Source organism: Caretta caretta, chromosome 4 (assembly GCF_965140235.1).
Source record: "Caretta caretta isolate rCarCar2 chromosome 4, rCarCar1.hap1, whole genome shotgun sequence".
NCBI classification, from domain to species: domain Eukaryota; kingdom Metazoa; phylum Chordata; order Testudines; family Cheloniidae; genus Caretta; species Caretta caretta.
In genome coordinates, this window is record NC_134209.1 from 117,225,880 (window position 1) to 117,249,278 (window position 23,399).

A 23,399-nucleotide genomic window follows, 5' to 3' on the forward strand; every position below is an offset into this window, starting at 1 on the left:
TGACAAAACAATCTTAGCAATAACAACCAGGACCTAACTGGAAGGTAGGCACACGGTAAAGCATACTCAACAATGCATTGCAGAGAAAAACTGAACAATAACTACAAGGTGCAGCTTCTGCAAGGAGTTCTTTCACTAACAGCTGTCAAGAAATTGCTAACTAGAATATTCCAAGCGTACTAAACAAACTCAGACAGTAATATGTGACCACTGGTAGAAGGGCTGGCTCAAAGTCCCATTAGTGACTGCCTTTTGAGACCGTAAAAACTTCAATAGTTTGGGGATCTGTCGCATGCCAGGAAGCTGAGAACCAGGAGTGAAATGGTGGATGGTATCTTTACAGAAACATAACTAGCACAATTCTAATCTAGAATCAAAGCCCCCAGAAGGAATCCAGACAACTATGCTGAATGTAACATCTGAGAACATAAACAATAACTAATGTACACATGTCATTGCCATATGGTTCACCTGCAAATTTCTTCTGTTAAATTTCTATCACCCTTGCCATTCCAAAGGCTATTATTACTAAAGAGAAATATGCTCTCATCTTAGAAGAGTGAAGGACCTGTCTATTATTATTTCTATTACATTAACATCTAGGAACCCTAATCAAAGATCAGTGTGCTAGGCAATGAAATAGACAAGTAAAGAAGTTGCCAAGAACTTGGGGACTAAGTCTGGAAGTACCTCTTCCTAAGGTTTTTAAACAAAATCACACTACACAACATTTGCACATCGTATGGTTCCTTTCCACCAGGAATGTCATACTATTGATTAAGCCTCATCGAAACACCTGCAAGGTAGTTATTACCCTCATTTACAGATAGATAAACTGCACACAGAAAGGTTAAAAGGTTTTTCCAAGGCCTCATAGCAAACCAAATGCAGAGCTGGAACAGAAATGAGGAGTTTCTATAGCCTCGTGATTACACTATCTCTATGACTGGAAACTGGAATTACAAAAGGAGCCCCAACTTCTGAAAATTTAGAAGCCTATCAAGTAAAGATAGATTATTCTTTACACATCTAAAGTGAGCCAAGATACTACCTTATCACATTAAAGTCCAGGACCAAAAAACATGGAGAGATCCTTCTATGAAGCTTAAAATACAATGTAACCATAGGCACAATCAGTAATGGTTCAATTAATAACCTCTCTCTTTGAAAATGCAAGGAAAAAAATGGATAAAAACTAATGTTCTATGAACATGATTAATCATTAGAATAAAATGTCCTTAAAACCTTTGCTAATTTTGTTTAGCCCAGCAATAAGAAAGGAATAAGGCATGTCTCGCTATGAGTAAAGTAAAATGAATTTGAAAATCAAGGACCTAAATCTGCACTCATTTGCACAAAGTATCTGGAGGCAGAAGTGAATCCAAAGATTTAATTACAACTGGCACTTCTGAGCCTTCTGTTGATACCGGCAATTTAGTTAATAATGAGACATCATTTGTGATGCCAGAAGTTTGGGAGCCTAGTGTAATACTCTAAGATATCTTCTTAACTGGTTTAAACACCGGTTTGAGAAGGAGAATAAAAATTAGAATGTTTAATATTTAAACAAAATGTATAGTTCTAAATATTCCAATTTTTCTTTTAATAACTTTAAATCAGTATTAAATCAGTTTGGCAATGATGCTATAATCTTATACTGAACTCCCAGCCACTGTCACCGTGGAGCTCTCTCTTCCTGAAACTCTGAAGGTCTAAAAAGAAATCTATACTCATTTGGTAAGTCTATTACTAGGAAAATAATTCAAAATACCTGGTGTGAATAAAAACTCCAGCTATACTAAATAGTGGATGGACCTACCTCCACAATGTCTACAGAGTGGTGGAGGAACATGCTATGCAAAAATATTTTATGTATCTATTTTAATTAATATCTGATTACAGTTCAGTTTCTGAGCCACTAATGGTGGCCATGACACCCCTGAAAAGTGATGTAAAATTTTTCGTACCAGATCATGAGGATCCAGTATCAAACACTACAATACAGTTCCCCCTCAGAAGAGCTTTGGCGTTTTAACATTTGGCATTTTGTATTTATGTAATATTAATGTCGTTCTGATTGCATCTTGTGATTACTAGTTGGCATGAGCACAGCAATTCTCAGGAGTTGGGAAAGCATACTTGTATGCATGCCATAGTGGTTTTACTAACATTAACAATATATACTTATGATAACCAGCAATCCACATCAAGAATGCCTGAAGCTCTACTCTGTATTTTATCCATGGAATTGTTTAGGGAAATATTACCTGTCAAAGGCACATGGGAATATTTAGAAATTGCTAGGAACAAAGACCCACCTTGAAAGTATCACCTCATATTTCTTAAGAGTCATTTTGGAGAAGGAGAGGGATGAGGACTTTACACATTTTCCTAACACAAATGGCGAGTTTTAAACTTCAAATAAAATGAGCCCTCCCCCCACTTCCTTTACTGCAATCCAAACAGGAAAAGAGTAAATCTATCCCTAAAAGGGTTGGATGCTGGACGACTCCTGCTCCTGAAGTACTTTGGGCCCAAGAGAAGGAACAGATTTCTGTCTGACAGAGGAAAGCTCTTTAGAAAAGCGTTTTCCTATTGATGGAAGCGTACAAAGCTTTTTCAGGGGTTAAAAGAATTCAGTATGCTGTACTCCTTAACCATGCTATTTTGGAATAGGATGCAATCTGGGAAGTTAACCATGTATTCCTGCTGTTCAGTCATCATGAATCTTGATGGCTGTAAAATCCTCCTTTGTGAAGCAGCAGGTACTGCTTACTGCTACTCTGCCTTGAATTGTAACTCCCTTGCTATGTGCCCAAAAACACTGCAGTCAGCAACAGAGGGCTGCATAGTCGCATACACTCGGTGCACTTGTTCACTTGTGTCCTTTTTTTCCCCCTCATTGAGTTTCCTATTTGATTCTCAAGATGAAATGCAAGGCTCTAAAGAGATCTAAAAAATCCTTAACAATTAAATGGAACTGCTGAACCTGGAAACTGCCTAGAAGAGAAGCTTAGTGAAGACTGCAAGCTGTGAAGGTCTTATCAGGAGAGTGGAAATACACTGATGTACCAGTAACTAGGCACAGAAGTGTGAAGAACAGCCAACAGTGGCCTTTTCATGAACAACAGAGGCCCAACGGTAGGAAATGAATCCATTTGTACTAGTGGTATTACATCTCAGTACTCTGCAGGCAATTTTCTGATGGATTCTGATTTTCAATTGTTTTTGTACATTGAGATGTTTAATATCTCAACCCTCAGGAAATTTTACAAGCAATATGATACAACAGGATGTGGACCAAGGTGGAGAAAGAAAGATTAAGCATCAAAGGTAACAGTACATGCAGCACGTGTGGCTGTTTTGTGGCTATTGCACATAGATAACATCTGTGTCTGAAACCTCATCTGCTCTAGTCCAATATTTTTAGCTCAGCAATTTAACTTTTGAAATTTGTTATGGACACTTACAGTAACAGTCAGTCATTGTGCATTATAAGATAATTAGAAATCTAGACATAAGGGAGCTTTTTCTGATTGATGCTCCAAGTCAGAATTTAAGTGCACCGGCAGAACAGTGCCGAAGAGTCTGCACACAACTTATCCATAAAGCACATTCACTAACAAGCCTTCCCAAAATGCTTCTTCTGCAGCCTCTTGCCTTAAAAACTACCTGAAGCGTACTACAATTGCCTGGAAATGCAGTGATCAGATATGTTGTTGACAGCTGCAGTATAAATATCTACACAAATAGACTCAGATAGACAGCATCTTACTACTTATATATTGATCTATATTTGGCAAGAAGCTGTTATAACAAGACATACTTTATACTAATTTTAATGATACATCTCGATGTGTCTTATTGCAATTACAGGCCTGATTCAGGACAGCACGTGCTTAAATGCTGTCCTGAATTGAGGCCATGTATATCTTTATTTAAAATGACTGAAAGAAAAAAGCTGACCTTCCCACCACTTCTTCCAAACAAAATACTTTAAACAGACACTTTACCACGGAAAAATAGTTTATACTAATAGGAAAGTCTTACTAAGACTAAGAGAAGTGAGGCCCAGGCTAAGGATATCCCTCTCCCCACAGAAATCAAACTGTGCAGGGAAGAACCCCTGCAAAGGACATGAGGATCTACAGAACCTCACTGCTCTCCCAACCATGTGAACTAGATAAAAGAAAGAAATCCCAGGGTGAAGTGAACCTGGGGGCTGAGACTGCCTGCAGAAACAGACACAAACGTCTATGTACTAAAAGCAGCAGTTTTCCAACATTCACTGTACAAACACCTGTCTAGATTTTGGCAATACACTTGATATATTTCATTAATACATTTATTTAGAATCAGATTAAGGTGTTTTTAATTTAAGGCAATTTTGTTAGGTACTATGCTAAAATTAACGACACGCCAGATAATTAGTTTTTTTGACTCGATGGGAGAGAGAGAGAGACTGACTCTTCCTTACCTTTTTTCATTTCCATAGGACTTCTGTGCAACTTTTGCATGGAGGATTAGTACTGTTTGATCACCCCGCTCCTTTAGATAATTCCGCATAGCTTCCCTAAAAATTAAATTTAAAGTGAAAATAAGTTTTGGAAGTTTTTTTTAGTTTTGTAGTTATAATAATTCAAATAGAACTTTAAGAAAAAAATGCAGCTGAGGTGGAAAGAAGCAAAACCGGGGGCACATGCAGCACACTAACAATACAGAGTTGGGTTTAAACCAGATGTTTTAAAAGATAATTTTGGGGACAAAAAAAACAGTATTCAATTTGCACCTCAGAACTGTAAGTTATACTGCAATACTTTTCAGTGGGTTTTCAACATCTACTATCATCTCAAAGTTTTCCACTACAGGGAAACCTTGGGGTGCTGTAGAAGGACAGTGTTTATTTCAATACGTTCATTCACACCAACAGGGATGTTTTGAGGTCTTGTTGTTACTATTTACAATAACTTGCTACCCATATTTGTTCAAAAACATTGAACAAATCCAAGGTCTCCTTTGTTAGTTTTATCTGATGTGCGCTGATGTGCCTACATGACATACACGGTCCATGTTGGTTTTCTAACATTCATCCATACAATGACAACAGAAGCCAGACAGAAGCTGTTCGGCTTAAAAACAAAGACAACCATCTCTTCAGTTGAATAGGTAGATGATGACATTTTACTAGTCTTCTGCATATTACACCAACCCTCCATTAAGCACTATAACCAATTCAAGGTCCCCTGGTCCTTACCTTCAAAGCCCTTAACTAGGTAAGTGCAAATACTGAAGCTACCTACTGAAACTGACAGAAGTAGAGATAAAACTCCGTGGAAGGGGTTTCAGGACATTTTTGGTGAAGGGCATCCACCTAAAGGCAGCCACGCAGGAGATCAAACTCAACCAATGTTTGGATAGTTCTTTAATGGCACCAAAACATTTGTTGACCGAGAACTTTACTCAACCAAGGAAACAATATTCTTAGTTGACAAGATCTGTTTCCACTAGAAAGACCCCTCAGATAAAGAGAGCCTATGGAATACAAACTCACCCAGGACAGTGGGGGACAGAACGTAATCCAACTGGGATGACATTTCAGCTTAAATTCTTGTACTTGGCACATAGATACCATGGTAACTGGTGCACCAGAAATATGTATATAAGTGGATGATGCATCGATACAGAAATATGGGCCAAATCACAATTTTAAATGTGGATTACCTTGATCTCGCGAAATTTGGCTAATAACTAGTAACATCGATACTATGCTGCATACAGCCATAAAGTATAGACAATAAAAAACTGTTTCTCTCAAGTATATTTACATATACTATCTGAGACTATTTACATAGATATTCAGATGTTCAGTACTTTGTAACTACGAAACCAAAGATTAATATCTTCTCAATGAATTATATTTACATATTTCAGTACTGACACAAAATTCTCCATTTTAGCTTCATTTAACTTAATCATAAACATATGTTCAAATTGCAGAGTGAATTATGCAATATCCATGAATATCTACAGTACTCATGTTAAACAATTGTTCAAAGAAACTGAAACAAATATAATAAAGAATGCCCATGTGCTGTCAATTCTAGTGTATATTAAGCATTGTGTTGGGAGCAAATTATCTCTACCCCTTTCTTCTGCTCTAAAAGCTGTATTCATAAAATCACTGTTGCCACATAGACCTAACCCCCTAAGAATGGAAAGACTATCCTCCTTTCTCTACCGCTTATCAAGAAAATGTTCAATAAGAACAAGAATACCTACCTCTTACATAGCTATTTTCATCAGTAGATCTCAAAGCACTTTAAGGAGGTAAGCACCATTACTCATCATTACTAAATATGTAATTTTATATATGACTGCAAAAGCAAATAGCACAATAGAACAGAAGTTGCTTAGAGATCTTTTTATTCCTTCAAGGAACTTAAGCAATGAAGAGAAAAAGAATGTTTCAGAATTGCTGAAGAACATGTATCAGAAAAAAAAGTTATTTTCCAACTGGAGATGGCAAGCAGGTGCAACATATTCTATTAGTCATATAGGACTTTTGATAAATAGAAAATAATTTAGTTAAAAGAGCATTTGAATTTTAACATAATGGTATATTCTTCAGACTATCTAAATGTATCATATTCTTACTTATATTTTCTATTATGTATTAAGTATAGGATTGCTAATTCAAAGGGAAAAGAGATACAAGAAAGGACTCCAGTTCACCAGTTTCCACCTTCTTTGCCCTCTTGTACTCACAAGAAATCTATCTTCTGGGACACGTCTACCCAGATCCTAAAAGATGTTCTCTACTCAATTCTTTAAGCACAGATTCTCAACGAAGAGGTCAAGACCACAAGAGGCATTGGGAGGTCTTAGTAGAGGATAGGGGAGGGCACTTCTTTGTTCAGATTTTATAGGATGGAAGTTCCTCAACATTTTACTACATTTTCAGAACATGGGGTCTTGGTATGTAAAAAAAATTAGAACCACCCACTCTCACATGGGAAATGGTTCCCAGGTTGAAGATACTTTACTAACCAAGTAGCTGAACCCTAGATTCATCAAAGTTAAGCATACAATACAGTTTATGCCCTGATATACTACAGGATGTTCATTCAATTTTCCATTTTTAATTAATCCCAGGAAGGTGGATCCTACCAACAACTTTGGAAGCAGAAAATTCCAAAAGTGATTAACCTTCAAGGGGAGAAAATACTTCATGATTTTAAACCTAACCTGTTTAAAAAAATCCACAAATAGATATAGATAACTATATAACTCATATGGGAAAAGAGAAAATCACCTGTTGATCTTATTTAGAACTATTATGGGATAAACTCTGGTTGAAACTCTGGTTTGAGTTATAAGTACTTACAGCCTAAATGTGAAGCAAGTTGAGCACAAAGCTAGAGTGTATCTGGAAATGCATTCCTGATGAAATGTACCCCAAACCTAACATGACACAAAACATGTTTCTTCTTGTTTTGCATAAGGCATCCTGCTACCTCACATAAAAGGAAGTAGGCCAGGGTACAGTGGGTGTGTTATGCCCCCAAACACTATTGTTCACACACAGAGCTATAAACAAAAGTGCAGGTTTTGTGCAAATCAGGCAAACGCAGTCGCCAGTATTAAGTAAACATTTACCTACAGTTGCCACACAGTAGTAGCCAAGATTACTATAGTTTTCCCCTCTCCACAGATTAATCAGTATTTATAGTAACTGTTTGGTAACAATTGGAAAATGGTGACTATTTTATGGCTTCTACAGTAAGTTACTCCTAGACAGAACAGGAATAACTCAGATAGAATACTTCACAGCCCTTCTCACAGCCTTTCATGAACAGCTTCCCTTGAGAATGTGGTACTACTTATCACTGGTCACACTTCACAAAACTTTTAGGTTAAGATCGTTCCCTGACAGCATTCTTGATTGTGATGTACATTGCTGCGCAAAAGCCGTCAAATACAATATTTAAATTCTGCCAGTAAGAGAGTTTTGGCATTTGATGTGATTTCATTAGCCACACTTACCAATGAATATAGGGATAGAATGTATATGTACTTGTCAATGAGGAGAGGTTTGAAGTCATCTCTGGAAACTTAGACCTGAGCAGATTAACACCTACTACAATGCTCTACAAATAATAAACATTTGACTACATAAAAGCCAAGTGATTTCTGCAAAGAATTTTGAATTTCAGATTAAACAGAGAAATGAAAGGAAGGCAATCAATGTTCAGAGTACTATTTCTGGTTGATAATTTGTTTGTTAAAGCTTTCCATTTTGGGGGAAAGATTTTAAACCAACATTTTGAAATGTACTCTGACTCTCTGCCGAATGATTATCCTTCAGCACTGAAATTAAAGGCTGACAAGCTAAAATTTGTTATATATCTTTGAAAGGAAAAAATAAGTTTAGATAAAATGATAAACTATTCTATGCTCACCTGGTAAGACGTTTAGGTTGAGGTCGCTCACCAAATTTCCTGTAAACAAACAAGAAGCCAGTAATTTAAAACAAACATTCTGTGATAGATTTTTACACTTAAATATTAGAATTTGCTATATTGCTGTATCTTCTTATTTCCTTGATTATTTTTCTTTATTTTTTTATGCTGACATAATAAAGTATATATACACACACACTGATATATTTAAAAACACAGTACAAGTACTGATAACTCATTTATGATTCAGAATGTTTTAAATTGAGTATGTTCCATTTCTATTTTTGTTTAAAACAAACCAGCCTCTTTAGTATTACAGAAAAACTCTGTAAAGACATTTCTTATTCAAAAAAATCATAAAAATTATGTTATTCACATTTTAACTAAAATGAAAAAAAGCCCTTCACTGTGAAATTGTTCTTAATGCACCAAAAAGCCTGGCAAATGAAATCATCCATTATTGTCCAGTTGGGGGGGGGGGGGGGGGAAATGTAGTACAATTCCTACTAATGTCCTTGTTTACTATGCCTTCTGCAAAAAGTTATATTTGCCTCATTTTTCTGAAGTTTACTTTAAAAGTCCAAGTTTCTTAACTACATCAAAAATCAGGTATCTGCTATTACCACCTACTAGAAGTGCCAGTAAGAACTGTTACTAATCAACACAATGACAACAACATTACTAATATTGTGATCATCAGTTGTCTGATTCTGAGCTGGCAAATACACTGCACTATAAATACTTCACATTAGAATCACTTTTCTAAGAAACTGGGTTTCCCCCGCCCAGTAACTTCTTACAGTAGGGTTGACAAAGTTTATTATATACAATGGTTTAGAGACTCAAGAAAAGTTAGGTTCTCCGCTAACACGTAGGTATAGATAGGGTGATTCAAAAACACCTAATAATCCAATAGTATTGTGAGGCTATACTACCTCACCACAAACTTTAAGCTAAATCTTCCTAAAAATATTAAAGTATGTAAGAAGATGCATACATGAGTTGTATGGAAACATTCTCTTCAGTAATACAAAGCAAACCAAAAAGTTTAAGTCAGAATTGTCAAGAAGATTTGAGAAAAGGAAGGCAAGAATATTGCTCCCCTGCCTCAAAACACGTCTGTTCCTATGTTCAATCTCTTAAAGGAAGTACAATCACAAGCTAAAATGAGAACAAGAAACGTGTAGCAGCTAGCTCAACACCCTTCTACCTAAAAATAAATGATATGAGACAAGGAAGTCAACCATGCAATGAATACACAGCCATTACTGGTAAATACACCAGAATGGCAATGTTCTTGGTTCAGTATATCATAAACAGATATATCTTTCCCTTTATGCTTCATGAACAATGAAACAAATCCATCTATAATAGTGCTCTACAACATTTGAGGCTCCCTATTACATGACAAGAGATCCCCTAATTTATGGAGCAGATCTGCACTAAACTTTGTAGCAAAGCAAGTACAACACAGTAATGTTAACTGATTATGCAATTATTCAATACACCTAAATTTTATTTAAGTAATTCCAGAAATGCACCACAAAGTGAAAATATATAATTAATGCATATAATTTAATTTGCATTGTAACAGAGGAATACCATCCTGCTTAGGAGACCACCAAAAGAGAAAAACTATAAGGGACAGGCAGCAGCATTAATTTAAGGTGATTAAATCAATTTAAAAACACACCTGAACTATTAAACCAGTTCAACTTTCTGTGTAGACCAGACCGGAGTGTTTTGGAAGACATGTCTGTTTTAAATGAATTTGCAAGCTTGAGTGAAGGATTTTGCATTTAGCTCTGAGCAGATGACAACCATCCACTCTCTGAAAATCAGGTCTCTTTAAAGTATCTCAATTTGGGCACCCCAAAATTGAAGTACCCAACATCACTAGTCATTTTTCTGAGTGTTGACCTAAAACCTAAAAAGTTATAAAAATTGATTTTACTTATTATTTATGCTTTGTTTCTTTTTTACATTAGTCTCAGCTTGAATAATGAATGCAGATTGCTCAATTTCACTTATTTTTATGTACTTGTGGCACCTTAGAGACTAACCTATTTATTTGAGCATAAATTGGTTAGTCTCTAAGGTGCCACAAGTACTCCTTTTCTTTTTGCGAATACAGACTAACACGGCTGTTACTCTGAAACTTATTTTTATGATCAGTATATAGCTGCTTTCACTTTATTTCTTGTGTGTTAGTGCAATGCTGAACTGTTTGGCCTTTGAATGTTATAAGAACTTATATGATTCTATTTGGAATGTAAAAGTAAGTGTGTGTGTCTGTGTGTGTGAGATTTTAAACAAGAATATATGCTGCACTAACATCTATTTAGTCACTGTTCTCCTTTGGAGACTTACGACAATAGTTATATTTAAGGAATAAATAGGGTGAAAAAAAACCTGAAGATTCACCTTCCTGAGACTCTCACTGACCAGGCAGTGAACTATCTCTAACCAATGCCACCTCACCAACAGAAGCAGAACCTGAAAGTTGAGTAAGTAGTATGACTTTGTGGAGAAGTGCATTCTCTGTTGCAGTGCTACCTATGTAGTGCAGCTCACTAAGATCACCTGATTAGGGTCCAATGCTGTGCGAGAAAAGTGGATTTCGATTTTTTATATTTATTTATATTCTGACCAGATCAGTTATTAAACTTTCATTTACTTATTTATATTATGGTAGCACTTGCAGGCCACAATCTAGATTAGGATCTTATTCTACAAGCAGCTGTATTATTCAAAGAAAGGAAAAGTTCCTGCCCCTAACTAATCACAATCTAAGGCCTTCTCTACACACACACACGGTTTTTTGAGTTAAATCAGTGCAACTCCCTTGCAGAGACTCTCTTATTTCAGTTTAAGAGAGTCTTATGTGGTGTTACTGTGGCTTTAAGAGAATCTCCAGCGTGTTGGAGCAGACAGTGGGAGGAAGAAGTTGGTTTTAGGTTAGACTGATAGATGGACCTGAGTTAAGATGCTCTGTATATATGTTAACTATGTCGCTAATAAAGAGTCTAGTTAAGGTGCTGGCAGTGAAAGAAGTTAAAAAACCACCTATAGTAAAAGTTACTGAGAAGTGAAAAAAGTTTGATCAAACTAAGATGGATCAATTAAGAATTCCCACATTTCTAAAAATGTCGAGAAATGCTATGGAAAACTGGAAAATGTTTCAACAAATATTTGATTGATTTTTGAGGACACTGGGATCTAATCATAAAGAAGATGAACAAAAGACTGCCATCTTTTTGAATATTGCAGGTACTGAAGGAATTTCATTATATAATTTATTTGAGCTTACTGTTGGAGAACGAGCTCACTATGAGTTTGTCTTAAAAAAACGTCAGAAATACTGTTTACCAAAAAAATGAAACATTCGAAAGATTTCAAATTTCACTCAAGAAATCAAAAGTAGGAAGAGACTTCTGCATCAGTCTTAACAGATCTAAAGATAAGAAATCAGAAATGTAATTTCCAAGAATCTATCTGAGTAAATGATAAGCAGTCAAACTGTGATGGGTCTAACAGATATCAGTGTAAGAAAAAGACTGTTAGAAGAACCAGATCTAAATCTGGAAAAAGCAGTGAGAATTTGCCAAACTACTGAACTAAATCAACAATGATTTCATATTTTAGAAAGAAAACAAACTGATGTGAATATACACTTAATAAGAAAAAGTCTATTGAGGAAAACAGTGAAAATATTAAAGTTGAAAAATATGAGCATATGAAAGAATGTTCTAGATATGGAAGAAGACACCAACCTAAACAACGTCCAGCATATGGGCAAACCTGTCATATCTGCAAGAAACAAAATTATTTTGCAAAACTTTGAAAACGTAAAAGTCAAGTAAAATTAGAAATATACACTTAGTTCAAAATTCAAAAAAAAAGTCTCGGAGAAGATGCTGAATAAGGAATACAGAGCTTATAGTACACATGAAAACAATTTGTTTCTGGGTATTTTGAAACAGTCATTCTGTGAACTACAAGAAGGATACGACAGTACACTATCTACTAATGGAACATTTATTTCATATGTAATAGATACAGGTGCACAAGCTAATATAACTTCAGAAGAAATTATAAAATATCTAAAGTAAAAACCTGTATTAGGAGAACTAAATATTAATTTGCAAACTTACAATGGCGAAAAAAATCCTGTTATGGGTATTTGTGAATTACAAGTCATAGTTAAAGATAATTTAGAAAACGTACGTTTTTGTAGTAGTTAAGGGACTATTAATTTTTATTTTAGATTTATAAACATGTTTAGCACTAAATCTAATTGGTAGAATTCAAACTATTCAGGATTCTGAAACATTGGTTATATAGTATCAATTTGCAGAGAGTTATTCACTAGAATTGGTAAATTAGATACAATGCATAAAATAGAGTTAAATGAAACAAAGAAACCAATAATACATGCAACTAGAAAAATACCCTTAGCTTTAAGAAACAGGGTACACAAGGAATTGGAAAGGTTAGTTAATTTAAATATAATTAAAAGAGTGTGAGAGCCAGCTGAGTGGGTGAATTCATTAGTAATAGTAGAAAACAAAGATGGATTCTTATGGTTATGTTTAGATCCCAATGAGTATGTTAAAATGGAACATTTTAAAAATATCTACCAGGGAAGAAATATTTGGACAAATATCAGGAACAAAATACTTCTCTTCTTTAGATGCTTTGAATAGATTTAGGCTAATAGTACTGGAGTAAGAAAGTCAATTGCTATGCACATGTAATACATCTTTTGGATGTTATTGTTTTAAAAGATCACCTTTTGGATTATGTTCAGCTCCAGAGATATTTCACAAAGCAATACAAAAGATTTTTGAAAATATATATATGGCACACAAGTGTACATAGATGATATAATAATATGGGGAAGAACTTTCCACGACACACCTTATATTGGAGCGTCCAGACCAGGTAGTTCCCCTGATTTAACTAAGTTTCTCAACCTATTTAAATTGGTACCATTTTCTTGTCTAGATAGGGCCTAATTAGACAAGACAAAAAGTATTATCATCCACATTTTACAGATAGCAAACTGAAGCATAGAGAGATTAAGTGAGTTGCCCAAGGTCACACAGGTCTGTGGTAGAGCCAGGAATTGAACCCCGATATCCCGAGTAAATTCCAAAACCATCCTCACTTTGTACACTTCCAGATGAAAGTTACAGATTTTGTTGAAATGGATGTGTGATCTTGGATAGGTACTGCCTCTACTTAAAGGAACTTTTTCTAAGCACATAAAGCTAAAATCAAGCCTGAGAGAACAAACTATTAACTCTCTAAGCTGCTATCTTTTTAAAATACAAATACTTTTGGGGGTTGTAGGTCCATGTTTGTTTACTGTAAGCCCAAATTGTGACTGCCTCTATTAAATCAAGCTGCCTTTTCTACAACTGTATTATCTCAGTCCCCTTAAGCTGAAGTCCATGGAGAGGTGAATGTCATATCATGGCATTTTTCAAATGAAAAAGAGGATGCTACCCTCTATGTTCTCGGCATTTCTTTTCTCACTACAAACAGGTTCTAAAGTCCAAAGCTTTGTATGCACAAATGGCCACAGTCACAGCAATATTAATATATAATTTACTGTTTGTAATGTCTTTTGGGATGCCTTATGCATGGAAAGCAATGGGAATAGATATTGTTTGTATCTAACTGGTAGCAAGGACAGAAGTCTCTTTTACATAAGGTGCTTAGCAGACTGTTGGTGTTCAGTGAACGACAAAGGGCTCCACACACTCAGCAGCACAATGGACCCAAATTCCACAGCAGGTAACCCATAAATGCACTGCAATATTAATTATGAAAAATCAGAAAATTAACATAATGTGTAGTTGATGTGAAGTAACATCTTCTATGGGATCTCTAGATAAGGGCAAAAGTTTCCCAGTGAGGCTGAATGTTGAGAATCCCTATACAAACAACACTCAGTTTCTGGAGACAGTATATGGTAGCTGGGTAAAGCTCCACCCTTTATGGTCCCGAGCTGCTGCCACACCTCTACCTTGGCCAGACAGAGCTCCGACCAACAGTAGCAGTTCATCAGCTTTGGCCCTTGGCTGCCACAACCCTTCCTCCGCAGTTTCTGCACCTCCACTGCATACTTTGCATCCTTGGTGGGACAGAGTTCTGCCCAGTGCAAGTGGCTCATTTTCAAAACCTCTGCATACCACATTCTCTCCCTAGGGCATACACCTTCAATGTTGGGCAAGGGTGGTCTTGACAAGGCAGGACAGCTGTTGTATCACATGCTGGCTCCTGCTTTTAGGGCAGCAAGGTGGGACAATGTGCTGTTTAGGTAATTCACTGTGAACACAAAAAATTGTGTTCTTGTGAACACAAAAATTCTCCATGCTGGGTGTCGGACTCAGGCTGTCTTTTTTGGGAAAACTTCAGCCAAAATGGTCCAGCCATTTCTGAGAACAAGCCTAGAAAAAAAATGTTTTGCTCCTGTTAAATTCTGGCAACCCTTTCTTTTAACAGCCCTCGCACCCCAATGTTTTAGAACAGGGACCTTGAAATTTGGCAGGGGTTAACATTTGTGCCAAGGATGTGTCTTTCACCATCCATGTGAAAAATGCCCAATTTTAGCGAAGAAGTGGGGAGAGGCAAGACACTGAGATTGGACAAGCCATCCATGGAAGGAGATTGGGACTGGGCACCACTAGGGATGAAGAACTTGTGAGTAAGGGGGAGGAAGAAGGAACTGGGTGGTTGAAGGGTAAGACTGGGATTCATGGGCAAGAAAACTGGGACTGGGAATCTGGAGGGGTAAGACTAGGACTTGCTGAACAAGGACACTAAGTCTGGGATCAGAAGCCTGAGGAGTGATGACCAGGACTGGCTAGGTGAGGAGAACATGAATGGAACTAGGAGAAGGCAGAACTGGGACAGGGTCAGGTTGAAGGGGACACGACAGATGGGGTAATGCTTGGGGGGAATGGGCAGAAAAGACCATGCACACTAAAATACACTTGTCTCCAGAGCCTGGAATGGAACCCCAAGATTCCTGATTCTCACCTTTCCCCCCTCTGCTTTCCACAACTATCTGTGAAACCTACCGGCAAAGTGCCCCACCCCCTTTAGACCAGCGGTACCCCAAATATTCCCCCCATGCCCACCCCAGCCTCGTGACCAGTAATGGCATGTGTCCACACACACACACACACACACACCCAGGGCCGGGGGCCGCAGCCAGGGGTGGAGCCAGCAGCTGAGCCACAGCTGGCGGCTGAGAGCAGGAGCCAAGCTGCAACCAGGGTCAGGGGCCAGGAGTGGAGCCGGGACCGCAGCTGTGGCCGGAGAGGAGCAGGCAGCAGAGTGGGGCTGGGTGGCGCTCTGGCTCACGCCCAGCCATGTCCCCTGGACATTCCTCTGCACCCCCCTAGGGGGCTGTGCCTCACAGTTTGGAGACCACTGCTCTAGCCAGAGAGGATGACAACCTTCTTCTGCATCAGTTACTCTGTTAGCACAAAGGATAGAGGTCTGTGTGTTGGATCTAAAGGTTTCACCCATGCTCAGGACCCATGTGGGTATCAATATGATGCCATGTGACTAAATGTCTATTTTTTCAGTTTGCATTTAAAAAAATCTACGAAATTACACACAAGAACTATGTAAAACACATTAAGGTTGCAATGTCAAGCATTCCAAAATTAGGAAATGCCAGAATTAAGACTGCCTGTGCAAAATCCTTAAATCAACAAATCATACCTGTTTTTACTATTAATTCACTACTCTATTCATAACAAGCCTAATTCAAAAGTCTGTATCACTGAATTTTGACTAAAGTTCTCAAGCAGCATTTTTCTTACTTTGTCTATTTGTAATTTTTGATTATTATTGAGAAAAATATTTCTTCAGTTTGCATGTGTATGGTGAAATAAACATTTACTGATAAAAAACAAATTCTTCCAAGCCTACATATAATGCTAAGAATGCTGAAAAATCAGGTCCCAAGGGTCTCAAGTTGGGCACCCAATATATTAGTGGGATTCCTCAGGCCCAATCTTTTAACCACCATGAAATACAGAAAGATTAAGTTCCGCTGAGGTGCCATGTATGAATGAGTGCAACAGTGTTTGTGTCAAAGAGAAAACAGATCCTAAACAGCTCAAGAGAAGACACTTGCACTTGATTCCTCAACAGAAAACTGGGCAAAGAAGTGTGTAATTCAGTGACATCCTCAGACATAATGGTGATGAGTATGGTAATAAGTAGCTAGAGCAGATGATAAGTAGCTAGAGCAGATGGATTCTTAGCCTGACTTCTAGGTCAGGTAACTGAAGATAAGAAAAGAAGGTTAAAAAGTTACCATGTATCTACATGGCTCAGGTGAAGTAAACAAAGGGAGAAAAAAACCTGCTTGATGGACAGGAAATAGCCACTATGAGTTTGTGCTTGCTATACAAACTTCCTTGTTATTACCACCAAGTAGCACTCCTTCAGCGCTATCATTTGTGGAAACACTAGAATAGACAAGGTCCAAACATTTTTTACTTACATGTCATATTACCTTCTGAACAGCGTTAGATGATGGGGATAACAATGCCTGAGCTTTCCCTACACTAGTGTTGGGCAAGGAGGTTTACCAAGCTCTGCATTGTATGTTATCACATTTACCATAAGGCATGGTTTTCAAAACTATTTTTAAATTTTGTTTCATACTAGCTAAAGCCTGTCAATCTGGGTTTTTAAACTACCATTTGAGAGTCCCAATAGAAGAAAAGAGAAGATAATCAGATACCAAGATGATCTGACTGTACAATGTTATTGTAGCAATGTCAAGCGGAAATTGTAGGAGCAGAATAGCTCCCTTCAGAAGATGAGAAACAGTTTGTTAGACATCAACAATTGTTTAGAGCAACCAACACAAAGGCATACGCCCCCATATTTAGTTATAAATGAACTAAAACCTTGAGAAAGTTATTTTAAGTAAAAATGAACAATTTTTATATTAGTTCCTGCTATATCTCTATACTGACTGCTAAAATAAAAAATGAATTTTAAAATTTCATTAAGTGTCCTGATTTCAATGGTATCAGATAAGTCCCTTCATGGAATCCACAATTTACATTAATTTCAGCAGCTATTTCATTCTAAATTGTGTAGACCCTAGTTTAGGATATCCAATCTATTCTGCTATGAAAGTTCGCTCAGTAGTGAAATAACCCCAGTATATTTACACTTTTCCTTAAACTATACTAAAATGAGGATTTCAGGGATTTGAAATGTTACTGTAAACATCTTATCTTCTTCAAAGTGCAATATTAATTGTCCTTAAATCAATATTTAATTTATTCATTTATACTGCTCCAGGTTTAAGGATTAAAATATGTAAAAAATTAAATGGGTATGTTGTGATTACATTGCTCCATGTAACTTTGATATACTAAAGAAAATAAATTTTGCCACATGTATGAATTCCAACAAGATTCCTAATTATAATGGTACCACAAATTAGTAGCTTATCGAGAGCATGGATGGAACAAAAATGTGAACACCAATGCTCAACTGCTTTTTTTGCTCCCATTCTTGCTATTCTTTATGGTTCATACTCACTTTCATGTCACAGAGCTGGAACAGTACCCCAGCAATGAGATACCATTACCAACGTCTATTTTCATTTGTTTTAGCATATCCAGAATTCCCTGGACCCTCTGTGACATTATGAGTGTAATATAATATCTCATTGAAAGGTGACTGGGCCAGAAAGAGTTAATTAACTCACAGACTGACCTGACCCATGGCCGAACTTTAGAGACTGGTTAGGAAGATATGTAAATGAAAAGAGCTTTGAAGTGCAAACCTCTATTGTTAGAGATAGAAGAGTAAATGTTTGCTCAGGTCTTGTGATGTAAGCAAATAAGTCTTGTCTATGGCTATAGCTTTGATTCAAAGATCAAAAAAGGAAAATTAACATTTAGGAAGATACTTGAGTGAAATAGTACTATTGTCTATGTCTCTTTGAAGGTTGTAATAACCTGTATCTGAACTGTTTAATGGACAAATTATCCTGTGCTAATTGCCATGATGCTTGGAAGAAGGAAAGTTAAGCCTATTGTTTTCTCAGGCCAAAAGGCTGCAGGAAATGTATAAAAACCTTGGGATATGATCCTTCTTCATCTCAGATCTGCTTTGGGTTTCAAGAGGGGGAAACCTTAAGCCATAAGGATTGAGATCCCCAGTCACTGACTGGAGTCACCCTGAATATGGACATTGGTCTATAACCTATGGACTATTTCTAAAAGGACTTTTGGCAACTACAAGCTCATCTCTGCTATGTAACTGAACCTCAAGAATTCAACTCAAGTCTGTATGTATATTGATCTTTTAACCAACATGCTCTCTTTTTTCTTTTTTAATAAATTTTAGTTTAGTTAACAAGAATTGACTATAGCGTGTATTTTGGGGTAAGATCGAAGTTATTATTTGACCTGGGTCTGGGGCTTGGTCCTTTGGGGTCAGGAGAACCTTTTCTTTTATATGATGAAATAAGATTTTCAGAATTTATCATCATATGTTTGACATGTGTCTGGATGGAGGCCTGAGGCTGGGAACTGCATTATTTGGACTTCTGAGTAACCAGTGAGGTACTATAGACGCTGTTTTGTGCTGGCTTGGTAAATCTAAGTATTGGAATATCCACCAGCATTTGGGATTTGTTTGCCCCGTTTTGTTTGCAGTTCAACCTGATTGAGTGACCTTAGCTGGCTTCCACAGGCAGCACCGTCACACCCTCACATGTACAAGTCCAAGTTCTCCGATACGTAGATACAGTAAGACTTCCTGAGAGACTAAGACAAATTTTGAACAAACAACTGGCTATGTCTTCCCAGTTCAAGACAGCAAGAATTACTCCCAAAAAGTTTCCTGGCTGATGAACAGGGGCCGAAATATACTGTCACTTTATATTTTAAAATATTATAATATATGGGAGGTCATAAACCACAAAACAAAATTCACACATGCAGCCTACTAAGCTAATAAGCCCCAATAAATGTCTGATACAGGCACAGTTAAAAGTCAGAAAACAGCCCATCTTACTGAAAACAAACAAAATATAACAATGCAGAAACACTGAAGTAAAATAAGAACAAAATGTCTTCAGTCTTCCCTCAAAGGAGCCAGAAACATATTACAGCAAATATCTAGACCTCTTTCTAAAAGATATGCTGTAGGTCAAACAAAGTTAAGGTCTTGATGTAGGTTACTAACTTCTTTGGCCTGTGTTATAAAAGAGATCAGACTGGATTATGCAAATATTTTCTTCTGGCCATAAAAATCTCTGAATATCCTTGTGAAGAGAATTCAAAAGGAAAAAGCCCTGCTTCCTTCCCAGAGGGAGAGCTGGCCAAAACATGAAAATCCCTTCCCATGAAAAATTTGGATTTTTTTTTAAAGAAAAAGATTGCCCTAAACTAGTACAAAATGTCAAAAAAGCAGAATTACTCAATGGAAATGTTTTTTTTTTAAACTCCATTCTAGGAGAACCAAAACTAATGTTTTTGGCCACCCGCCTGGAAAATTCAACTGTCTTAACAAGGGTGTGTGTGTGCTCTCATCAATTTCATGGGTGGAGGCAGAGCACATGGGTGTGCTATAGGAGCCCTCAGGTACAGCTTTTATCAATTTCACTTGCAGAATGTGAAATTGACAAGAGCCTTCCAGGCAGGCAGGCAGGCAGTAATTTTGATTTTCCCCAATGAGAAAAAAAAGAAATCTTTGGCAAAATTTAAATTTTCTCATGGAAAATTTCAGTTTCGCAAAAAAGGCATTTTTTGTAAGAAAAAACATGCTGATGAAAAATGCGCAATCAGCTCTACACAGAAAGCATGAAGCAGATGTTCAAAAAGGCACAGAATATGACAAACAATTTCTGCCCACAAAATTTTCACCCACAAAATTGAACAGCAGAACATTTTGCACAAGCAATTAAACTTCAGGCACAAATCAGGTCAAATTAGGGACAAATTAGGTCAATCAAAAGCATGTTTCACTTTATTATAAAAGCAACTAAATAGTGAAATGAACTGAATCTTGTTTTAATTGTAAAAATCTCAAACCACCTACACATTAAAATGTGGCTAGTATTGCAGGGAGAGATTGTCTATACTACAGAACATCTTTAGAGGGTTCAGACAACTTTTCATGAGCCAGAAGAGAGATTTTTGCAATATTTCAGATGGATGCTTCGAGACGGCATCAACCTCCAGATTTGGGGTTAGGAGGAAACTTCCCTTGAGAAAGGTTATCCTGTTGCCTAGTGCAAGGTTTCTTGCACCTTCTTCTGAAGCTTTTGGCACTGGCGACTGTCAGAAATAAGATACTAGACTTAGATGATCCAATATGACAATTCCTAAATGTGTTTATCAAGTGAGGATTCTCTCTCTTTTAGATAGATGTCAATCTAGTGCGCGAAGTAGGGGACTGATTCCACTCTACTCAGGAGTTACGGAAGGTGAGCCCTGTGAAGTGTGTGCTCATTACTGGAGCAAGGCAGCTAAAGGAACTAGACCATACATGGAGGACATAGGGATAAAGAAGGTTTTGGTTTTAACTGCTAGAGGAGAGTAACGCTTGAAAGACAGAGAACCTTGAATGGGACTCCAGATTTTCATAAAATCGGTGGAGGAGTTTTGATACACTCTATGGGGATCAACAAGAAGGAAGTAAGAGAATTTCTGGCTTCTCCAGAGCAGCAAGAGTAGGCAGGAAGGAAACTTCGGAGACTTGGGAGCATGACAATAGAGCATTTTTTGCTCATTTCTGTAAATGGGTAGTGCACTGAGGGTCCTTAAAGGGAAACTATGGGGACTGGCATTCCAATGAACTTTGGGTGACGTTCTGGTTAGTGCTTTAGCATACAAGAGGACTTTTAATCCTTCATTTAAAAACCACGTTTCTCAGCTGGCAGATGTGATTATTTTATAAACACATTTACAAGTAACCATATGACACAAACATTGTCACAGTAACAGTTATATTTGAAAAAGTGAAAAAATAATAAATAACTTTAGCTTGGTTGAGGAGCAGTTGAAGGAAAGTTTCTATTACTTTTTTAAAGGAACTAACAAAATCATTCTGACCACTGTACTTTCATGTTTTCTCTCTCCCCACAACTCTTTGTAAGTCACTTATGGGTTTTTTTTAGATTGCAAGATCTTTGTACAGGCATCATGTCTTCTTATATGTTTGTACAGCACCTAGCACAATGAGGCCTTGATCCTGACTTGGACCTACCAGCATTACCACAATATAAACAAAACTTTTTTTAAAGTATATAGTGTGTTGCTATGTTGTTCTGAGTCCTAGTCTTGTCTACTGATGACCCTTGTACCCTACATATTCACATCTGCAATAGTAGAATTCACTTTACTAATAGTATTTTTATAAATTTTGCTTAAGGTATTGCTACTGGCACAAGGTTCAATTAAAAAGAAATGCGGAGAATGAAATTCACAGTTGCCTAGTCAGTAATATATTTATGAAACTTGTATGGGAACTAACACTTTTTTCAGCAATTAATTGGCTTGAGCAAAAGCTGCATCTGATGGAATCTTTATTTTTCAAACATATTGGGACTCTACTTCTCCTTTACATGTTTTGTCTTTTTTCTGATCTCTCTCAGGTAAAATTTAATCATCACTTGGTAAGAGGCGTGCCAGGCTTTTTTATAAAAATATATAATTAGAATTACTGAATATGGGAATGCAACAGATGTAATATATATGGATTTTAATAAAGGATACAGTCCCATGAAATCCTGAAAATGTATTCAAATTAGTCTGGCTGTGACAACATCATGTGGAATTAAAATTGGCTAATAATAAAGCACAATGAATCAAACTGTAGAGGTGTTAGAGAAGGGACTATCTTTTGCCATCAGAATTCAGCTAGTTATTAAAATATTAATACTTTTGAAAATAGGAGTATACTCATTAAATTCATAGTGATACAAAATTGGGAGGAGTTGCAAACACTAGTGGGGACAAATAGATGGTATCATGCAGAAGAAGTTTAACTTGTAGTCAAGTTTTTCTGTGTGCCATTCCACACCAAACACCACTCAACATGCATCACTGAAAAAGCAAAATTAAAAACCAATTTCTGCTTAACAAGACATTTAATTAAATCAAACGTTACATATATCCTGAGTGAAAAAAACTGTCTGCAAAACTAAAATAACCTTAACTCTAACCCTATAGAGACATCAGCCTCAACATCTTTCCTTTTTTACTCTAGTTCACAATTAGGGCCTGATACTGCAGAAGTTTGCATGGTTAATGGTATGCAAGATGAGGCCCCCTAAGTTGTTTCATTTTGGATCAAGGACTTCAAGGGCTCTAGGAAGTTTGCATGTATAGTTGTCGACATCTTAAATTTGTGAATGCCAATGTGTGGTGTAATGACCATAACCCTGCCATCCTCCTATTTTCCCGTGGTTATACTTTTCATAAGAACTTGTAAACAGTATGTTAAAACCTTAAATATGGAGTATGATCCAGACTTAGAAGCTTAATATCTATAGACCCACTAGTTCTGTATTTACAGATGTGCATATACTTAACACATCAGTGACTTCGGTGCTAGGGAATCCTGGTGACAGGAACCAAAGATAGTTACATGAATCTTAAGCATCTGGAATTTCTCTATGCTGTAATTTAATTAATAATTTGTAAAATATGTATTTTCCTATGTTGTTTATGGCTGTGAAAATCTAAGTGACCACAAACACTGATAAGACTGCTGTCTGCACATCACCAAAACAATGGTAATCCCCCCATGTAGTGATGTCTTAAGAAAGAAAAACAAAATCTCCTAAGAGACAACCTTATCCATTTATATGATTTTTTCCCATTCTGTGGGTGCATATTCATGAATGATTTTCATGGATTTAAAGCCAGAGGA

The 23,399-nt window shown here is 36.8% G+C and overlaps 1 protein-coding gene across 5 annotated transcripts in view; it reads right to left on the bottom strand.

Annotated features, from left to right (window-relative positions):
• RBPJ (recombination signal binding protein for immunoglobulin kappa J region) overlaps positions 1-23,399 on the bottom strand; it is a 99,261-nt gene that overhangs the window by 30,932 nt on the left and 44,930 nt on the right. For 4 of the 5 annotated variants that reach the window (XM_048848677.2, XM_075127989.1, XM_048848679.2 and 1 more), the window contains exons 2-3: positions 8,460-8,498; positions 4,478-4,573 (exon numbers count right to left, since the gene is read on the bottom strand). In XM_048848677.2, coding sequence (XP_048704634.1) covers positions 4,478-4,573; positions 8,460-8,498 — 135 coding nt within the window. Of the gene's footprint in view, positions 1-4,477; positions 4,574-8,459; positions 8,499-12,232; positions 12,253-23,399 lie in introns of those variants that run through there. The other variant, XM_048848680.2, reaches the window with a different exon arrangement.